General features: G+C 37.3%; 1 protein-coding gene across 1 annotated transcript; it reads right to left on the reverse strand.

The window, feature by feature from the left end:
• Positions 1–7,624: 7,624 nt before the first annotated feature.
• Positions 7,625–9,070, reverse strand: LOC118490094. The gene has a single exon (XM_035987305.1). It carries the CDS (start codon positions 9,068–9,070, stop codon positions 7,625–7,627), a length of 1,446 nt encoding a protein of 481 aa, XP_035843198.1.
• Positions 9,071–9,474: the final 404 nt, after the last annotated feature.

Consider the following 9,474-nt stretch of genomic DNA (forward strand, 5'->3'; position numbering starts at 1 on the left):
TTCTTTGTGTTTTTAGTATATTGTGTTTTAGAAAAAAAAAACATTTCTTTGTGTTTTTAGTATATTGCGTTTTATAACACAATAAAAAACAAATTTGTTTTATGCTTTTAATCTGTTGTGTTTTATAACACGATGAAAAAAACACATCGTTTTATGTTTTTAGCCTATTGCGTTTTAGACCTGGAGTATAGGGGGAACTAAACTGACATAATCATGTTAAAACAGAAACATGATCATGTTGTGAAACCCAACCCTTTGCGTTTTAGACCTGCAGACTGAAAGAACATGATCATGTTTAACAGAAGCATGATCATGTTGAAATTTGAAACTATACCCATTGCGTTTTAGACTTGCAGACTGAAAGAACATGAACATGTTGAAACTTGAAACTAGAAGGTGGGGTACACTAAACTAACATGATCATGTTAAAACAAAACATGAGCATGTTGTTGTGAACCAACCATTGCGTTTTAAACCTGGAAGGGAAAGTGAGGTAACTAACATGATCATGTTAAAACAGAAACATGATCATGTTGTGAAACCTACGTTGCGTTGCGTTTTAGACCTGCAGTACATTTTAGAAACTGAAAGAACATGATCATGTTTAACAAAGCATGATCATGTTGAAACATAAAATATGATCATGTTAAAACTGAAACATGGCTATGTGAAATCCAATTGCGTTTTAGACTTGGAAGAGGTGAGGTAAGTTCTGTTAAAGAACATGATCTTGCTAAAATAGAAACATGATCATATTGAAATAGAAACATGGCCATGTTAAAACTCATGTAACAGAAACATGACTATGTTTAATAAAAGTCAAACTCCATTACATTTTAGACATGGAGTATACGTTTTAGAGACCTGGAGTGCAAAATGTTGAAACAAAAACATGACCATGTTAAAAAATAAACATGACCATGTTAAAACCCATTGCGTTTTAGAACCTGCAACTGCAAAATCTTTATTTTAGGTTTCATTGCGTTTTACGTATCTGGGTTTTTGAACTTTTCTTCCAAAAGTATAAAAATAGTAGACTTGTTTTAAAGATAAAAAACGCTTGTTTTTTTGTGCACTTTTTATAAAAAAATAATATTATTAACGTTTAAAAACGGGGGGGGGGGGGTTGGAGGAGAGAGAAACTATTAATTTTGATTGACTACAATACCCCTACACAAACTCACGTGTCTCCTTTTTTTTTGTTCAATTTCACTCATTTAATCTTAACCCTTGATTACTAAATAGATGGATAGGATTACTTCATATCCTTTCTACCCAAATAAACTTTCTATTATATCCTAACCCTTAACTTTAATGTAATCTTTCACTAATTTTTTAGAGCGACAAATTTCTTTAATCTTTTCATCTTTTAGACTTGAAAGTAATCCTTCTACAGCTCTAACCTATGCGTTTCTAAAGTCTTTACCATTTTCAATGAGCCACCAACCCAGTTATATGTAATCATCATTAAATAACAAATAGATAACACTCAACGTTAAACTCTTATCATGCTGTAGTAGTTTCTATAAAGGATCATAGCTAATAAAAACTAAGATTAATATTAGTAGATTACTATAAGAATGACTTGTCTTTTACAACTTTTAAGAAAAGATAAACTACAAAAAGGACTTTTTTGTTACACTTTTTGGGGTTATATTTTTAGTAAATGCATTTTAAAAAAGATAATGGTAATTGTATCTTTATTTATTATCAATACTAGGCTATCACCCGGGAACATCCCGGGTTAGGAAAATTTAGTTTTCAATAATAAAACGTACATAAACAACATTTTCAAAGTCATTAGTATCTTCGTTCCCTTCTAACAATAATTTATTTGGTCCGTTTCATCAGTATCCTAAATTTGTCTCCATGTGTATTCATAGTTTTCGTGTAAAGCTAATAACATTTTAATTCTAAATTCTTTGTGATGTGCATGTCTATAAAAGCACAATATGGCGTGGTATAAAAATAACATGGTTGGGTAAGCGGTTGACCGAGTCAAATTCAAGTAGAACGGGTTGGGCTGACCGACGAACACCTTTCATATCCATTTTAAAATTTGGTTATAGATAACTAATGCACTAATTATAATTACAATGATAGTTTACATGTTTGAATAGCACACTTTATGAGTTAAACTTTTGCCGACTTCTAAGCCATTTGACCCGTTCTCTCTAATTCTTTTATCGCTCATGTTGGATAAAATATATCCGAAATCGACCAGTTTAACTATTTCTCACTCTTTTGAACTGTGAAGCTTAACATCTTTCTTGCTAACATCCTCCACGGTCTTCAAGTCACTTTTAGTTTTAGCATGAGGCATACCTGACCTTATATCCAAATTGTAAACATCACGGGTTATATAACGATGCACTCAAATAATGTAAATTAACTTTATTTCTTGAACGACCACAAAACATAAATTTATTAATAATTTATTATTAATAAACAGACAGGACTAACAACACACATTAGCCCACTCCAAAGTTACACACATGCATTGGTATGTTACATCTTTCATTATTATTTTTTTAAATTCATTAAAGGTGATTGATCATGTGTTTTATTTATTTAAGTTGTCTAATTACATTATAATTGCTTTAAATAACAGTTATAGTTGAGATAAAATTTCAAGTAATTGACAAACATATACAAAATCATGTATTAAACAATGTTTGTTGACATAAAAAACGACTCCCTAAGCTAAACTACTTAAGGAAAAACATGCAACATAAACAATAATGTGAAATAAACTAAACTTCCATAATAAATCTTTTAACGAAAGAATTGTATCGGTACTAACGCGCAGTATTAAATTACACTTATAATTGAAATAAATGAATACGAAAAAAATCACAACTTGCTAAAGATTTCTTTATACACAATATTTGTTATTTTATCTGTAGGTTTATCGTCCTTGTCTAGTATCAGTAGATTGGACGACACATTAATGCTTCTAACCACTAAAGCACACAGAGTCGGCAACCTTTTTAAACCCGTTCTCCAAGCCACGATACCCACCTTTTTCGGTACCCAACTGTTCCGCTCAAACACATTAGCCGAGACCCCGTACCGCTTCCTTTGTAGCTCTTTTTTTATACTCCGAATAGTAAGTACCCCAACCCCATCCAACGCCTACATCCACTGATCCCTTGTGCTCGACATCACTGATTGCCCAACCAACAACGGAAGCTACTGAAGCTCCTATGTCCGGCATCATTCAGGCAGCCCACTGCCATTTCATACAACAATTCAACAATGTGCTAACAAATGGTCAAACCTTCAAACCAATGACACATTTGTGTATAACACTTGAGAATACATTACCTGTTGTGCCAACATCTTGTTTATCATCACCAATTCTTATATATAAGAATTTTCACCCTTGAAAAATAGAAGGGTGATGTGTGCTAAACAGACTATAAAAATTAACTAAGTTAGACTCTCTACGCTAGACACTACAAAGCTTTAAATTTATAAAACAGACTCTCTAAACCTAGACCACACAACCGGCAAGTGTACCGGTCAATGTAGTATAGCCTAAGCAAGTCCGAGTATCGAACCACAGGACTCTATGTATCACGCAATTAGACTCTGACAGACGCTGACAGACACGACTTAACTTGTTTATTTGTTTGGGGGGGGGGTTACAGAAACTAAGGAAATCTATATTAAACTACTAAATTAAACTAGAATTAAACTAATACGAAATAAGACTAAGGACCTTTCTTATATGCGAGAACGAGACCACCTAGACTAGAATCCTGGATTGTTTTTAAGAATTACCGATTAAGTTAAGTGCACGAGTTATGGAACCGGGATCTTAAAGTACTAAACCTATTAAGAACCATCGAGGCCCCTCGACCCTTCTCAAGGAGAAACCTGTGGAGCTACCTAGGCCGTTAATCCTACCGATTATTAGACGTCTTCCCAGTTGTCTAATTATTGTGTAAGTACCCTAATGTTGACCTATTCTTTCCCAATCCTAGATCTAGGGTAGTTTGAAGTAATTAATTTGACATGATAGACTAATAAGTCCGACAAGTAAACCAAGACATAACCTTTCCCAAGGCCTATCTAAAGCAATTCGCCGGGTAGGACCTACCAATAGCCCCTCACTTCCCAGGTATTAGGACTAGTAGAACACTAAGACTTAGCAAATTATTATCAGTTACTTCTAGGGGTTATTGGCCAATTCTCCCTAAAGAGTTAAGGTTTTCTTACGTGATATAGACACTCACCGAAATCCTAAACCCTAATATGACTCTATGTTGTGATATAGACCGTCACTAAGAATCATACGAAGCAAATAATAACAATAAACCAACTCAAAGCATGCATATACATCAAATCATTAAATCAAACCGCTTACAAAACACAATTAATCCATAACAATCATGCAAATAACATAAACGGTAAAAACTTTATATCAATCCATTCATCAAGTCTAGGCGGTTAATAAATCTAGCCGAGCATGTTCATAAACGAAAACAAATCAAAGATGTTCAACAAAGAATTCATCATAACAAGTTTCGTAAGAAAAGACAAGAACAAAGAAGTAGAAAACCCGATTAGATCTTCAAGTCTTCTTCCCCGAACTCGTACCAATGATTCCTAGGCTTCAAGATCTCCGAAAACGCTCCAAGAAGGCTCAACAATCGCCCAAGATGTCCCCAAAGTCGAATTAGGGTTTTTTTTTAAGTTTAGGATGTTTATATATGACTTTCCATAAAAACCCTTTACTAAATTCGTAATAATTGCCAATCAGAACGTTCTGGCTGGCCGCCAGAAACTCAGGGACTTGGTGGTGGGGTGCCACCTTGTTTTTCAGCTCATGTACTAACTTCAGACTCTCGCCAGGTGCCAGAAACTTGCTCAGTGGGTGATGGGGTGCCAGAAAGTGACTTTTCAGCTTTTAAACTCTATTTCAACTCTTCAACCTTTCCAACATGCTTCAAGCCTTGACACTTCAACATTTTAACTCGTTTTACTCGGTTTCTCGCATATTTGAGCATCAAGACCTGCGAAACACGATTTGATCAATAGTATACATATTCTAACGAAAATCAAAACTAAATATAACGAAAACTATACAAACTTTACACGAATAAATGATGTATTTTGCAATACATCAAACATCCCCACACTTACTCTTTTTTCGTCCTCGAAAAAGAATTATGCAACGGAATCAGAAACAAACAATTACCCGGGCCAAAAGTATAGGTATAATTAATTAAAACCAAGATTTGCGTTAGCCGCGATTGCAAATATACTTATCCCTTTAAACCCGAATCCAGTCCTAAACCCTTATCATGTAAATTTAGTTTAAGTGCGGTCAGTCTACCTAGGGTCTCACGCTAGAATCTACAGTCCACCTACTCCCAACTCAAGCTTATAGGACTAAAAGAACGATCATTTGACCAATTCCTAACCGTTTTATACCAAGATAAAGAGAGTTTGAAATCAAATCTATTTTTATTTCTTTTCTCTTTTTTTTTCTAGCTTGCTTTTTTTTTCTTTTTTTTTTCATTCGTGAGACTAGACGATGCTTTCCCTAGCCCAGCGGTATTCCGACTGTAGAGTCGCTATCCCCAATCACAGATTACATAGGTTTCGGTACTTTTATTCGGCAAGTCGATTTCACACATCCTAGAGGCATTCCGGCTGTAGAGTCGCTATCCCCAACTCGGATTACATAGGCCTGTGTTACTTTCATTTAGTTTCTAGCTCACTTTTATTCTATTTTTTTTTCTTTTCGAGATATGATAAAAAACTCTAACTATCTTAGCTTATAACGGCATCCCTTATACTATTTTTGCCGGTTTACGTTTCCCATATTTCCCAGGCGAGAACCCACTAGCAGACCGACAATTAAGGTATATTAACTCAAAGGGACTTAAAACCAAAACCCGGGCCTATCCACATATCCCAAACTAGACGCAAACTCAGTTTATTATAATCTCATATTATTATTATTTGAACCCGAGCAAAAATTTGTTTTTTCTATCATTTTCCGTTTAAAAATGCAAACTTCTTTTATTTCAAAGACATTTTCTATTTTTTTCAATTTTTTTGGATTTTTCAATCTTATGACTCGATTATTTACAATGTATCCCATCCCCACACTTAGAGATTGCATTGTCCCTAATGCAAGAACGAAAATACGACTCTACAACTACCTACAAATAAAAACTGCAACGAAAAAAATAAAATAAAAAAAACTATACAACGACAACAAAAAGGGAAACGACTTAGCTGAGTATGTGAGACTGTCAAAGTGTCAGTCGTTTCCACATAAGCCCTCCAATTCGAAACGCGCTCAGCAAATAACTCTTAACCTCGGACACGCGAACGAAAGCGGCTACAAATACCAACCTAATCACGCAAACACCACACACTAGCAAAAGATAATATATAATATCACGTTCAACAACCATCCACAATTATATCAACCAACCCCAAAATCCCAACCAACCTGTTCAACGTATTAGTACAGACCGAGATATGATGAAAACAGCATAAAAGAAAAATATAACAAAACGGTATGCTCTATCACTGCTGCATCATCCACAAACCACATCGCTACCTACTTGACGCAATAACAACTAACCCTAAGACAAGACTAAACTAAGTGATACTAAAATGACTAGACTCATAATACACAAAATTTACAAGACACATACCTGGATTTGGAGAGAAATAAGATGAACAGAACTTTTTCGGTTGATTTATTGGTTTAGGAAGGTGGGTTATAGTGAGAAGTTGAATGGTGGACGGTTACCGGCGGTGTAGAAGTGAGGTAGGAGGGTGGAGTGGCGAGTTGGGGGTGTAGGGGGTGACCGCTGTAGTGAGGTTGAGGGAGAAGGTCGGCTGGAAGGAGGAGGGTGAAGGGGGTGGGTACCGGCGGCGAGGAGGTGTAGAAGGGAGGTGGGTCGCCGGCGGTTGGGGGTGACCGGCGAGTTGGAGGAGGGTGTGGTGGCGGTGCAGTGAAGTTGAGGGAGGAGGGGAATAGGTTCGGTGAGGAAGAAAGGGAATAAGGGTCTTTTTTGTTTTCTTTTTAGTGGATAAAGGTAGGGAAAGGGTACAGGTCATTGAAGGGTCTTTTTATTTTTATTTTTTTTTAAAAAAAACATTGTGGTTTTAATTTGGTTACAGACATGGTGCATGGCAGGTGGCCAGAAAAAAAGGTAAATGGTGGCGGCCCGCCACCACGTCAACCTGATGTTCCGAACAAAAGAGCCATTTTCGTGTTGGCGGGGGGCGAGAAACTTGTTGAAGGGGTGGCGGCCCGCCAAGCCGTGACTGATTTTCGATCTTTTTTTTTTTTTTTTTTTTTTTAAACCCCAAATCTCCTTTTTTATTCCTTAGACAGAACTTTGATTTTACCCAAACCATCGAAAGAACCAACCGAATTTTTTCTAAAACTTAAAACTTACTTGGATCCTTATTCTCCTCGCAATTTCCTTCAAATCCTCGGTAATGCCCTCCTGCAAACGACTCAAAACACAAACAAAGACCTGAAAAAAAAAACTAACAAAAACGATACTAACTACTCTAAAAACGGAAAATAAACGAAAATACAAACTATACAAACTCTACAAACGAGTTGCAAATTCTCGCATACTTAAGGAGGATCATGGAGATACAGCTCACCTCCAAACATACTCTCGCGGGCTGTAGCACCTCTATATGTATCGCCCAAATCAACCCGAAAACCCTTATCTCTTTCAAAACCTCTCAATTCTTCATCTAGCGTTTTGAATCTCCATTCCCCGTATTGAAATCTATCCCCACATTGAGGTTTGCTCAGTGTCGCAATCCTAGATTCTAAACGCTCCACTCTCTCATCCAATTCCTCTAACTTTCTATCCGGTGGGTCCCCACACTTAAATTCTGTCACTTTCTCTAAACTCGCATCACTCACATCCTTCTTCTCATCTCTCTCGTCATTCTCACACTCCCCCACTGACGAAATCAAATGCACTCTATCACTATGCCCTTTCGAACTCATAACCTCAAAAACTACTGATTCCTCGCCCGCTCTAAGTGTGATGGTGCCTAAAAAGACATCTATGAGAGCTTTAGCGGTGTTCAAGAACGGGCGTCCTAAAATTAACGGTACGTTTTCATCGGCTTCCATGTCAAGAATGACGAAATCGGCCGGAAAAACGAACTTGTCAACCTTAACAAGCAAATTCTCAACTATGCCCCTCGGGTGTTTCACGGACCTATCAGCTAAGGATAGTGTCATTCGAGTAGGTGAAAGCTCGCCTAAGTCTAGCTTCTCATAGAGAGAAAAGGGCATCAAATTAATGCTAGCACCTAGGTCGGCTAAGGCTCTAGTGTTCGTGTGACTACCGAATAAACAAGGAATAGTGAACACACCGGGATCGGTAAGCTTTTCGGGTAACTTATTTGAAACGATGGCCGAACACCCTCCATGCAATGGGACATTAGACAACTCACCTAATTTCTCTTTGTTCTTAAGAAGGTCCTTCAAGAATTTTGCATATTTTGGCATGGACTGGAGTGCCTCTATAAACGGAAGATTAATCTTCAATTGCTTGAAGATATCTAAGAACTGCCCGTATTCCCTCGAGTATTTTTGATTCTTAAGACGTGAGGGAAACGGAACATACGCATGATTCACATAGGGTGAAGGCCTAACGTCTATGGGCTTTTTCTCAACTTTCTTCTCACTTTGAGACTCACCGGGCTGTGCGGTACTTGCTGGGCTTAGCCTCTTTTGCACTTTGCCGGGAGCCTCCATCTCTATCACTTCATCTATAAGGTCTCCATCCTCATCGACCTCTCTCTCTTCTATGCTCGGGTTCCCTACGGTTCTGCCACTACGAGTGGTAATGGCTTTTACATGAGCGTTCGGGTTAGGCTGGGTGTTGGCTGCAAACTGACCGGGTAATCTTTCATCTAACTTCCTAGACATATCACTTACAACCCTAGAAAGGTCTTGGACCGCAGCTTGGTGATTCTTAAGCATAAGATCATGTTCACTAAGTTTCTTTTGGGTATTTTGATCCCTAACAATTAGTTGACTCATCATGGACTCCATTCTTTCCATGCTACCCCCTAAATCGAAACTTGAACCTTGACCTGTTTGAACCTGATTATTTGACCCCCCGTCCTTTGCTTGCCCATTTAAGCCCCCACTGAAAAGCGAACCTAGACCTCTATTTGGATTTTGAGCTATTTGAAAACCAGGAGGTCCATTTGAGCGAAAATTGTTATTATTATTAAAATTATTATTATTATTATTTCGCCAACCCGATCCAAAATTATTATTATTATTATTACCACTAGACTGACCTCTACCAAAACCTCCTCCTAAATAATCACATTGCTCCTCACCAACTAGTAAAGGACATGCACTCGTGTCGTGACTACCTCGACAAAACTCGCACTTATCAACCTTAGCTCTAATCTCCTTAAGCTCTCGAGTGATGTTCTCCAAAACAG

The sequence above is a fragment of the Helianthus annuus genome, chromosome 3 (genome assembly GCF_002127325.2).
Source record: "Helianthus annuus cultivar XRQ/B chromosome 3, HanXRQr2.0-SUNRISE, whole genome shotgun sequence".
Classification (NCBI taxonomy): Eukaryota; Viridiplantae; Streptophyta; class Magnoliopsida; order Asterales; family Asteraceae; genus Helianthus; species Helianthus annuus.

Excerpts from the sequence above, each read along its gene's own strand:
- LOC118490094 (XM_035987305.1), bottom strand. The coding sequence starts at position 9,070 with ATGGAGTCCATGATGAGTCAACTAATTGTTAGGGATCAAAATACCCAA.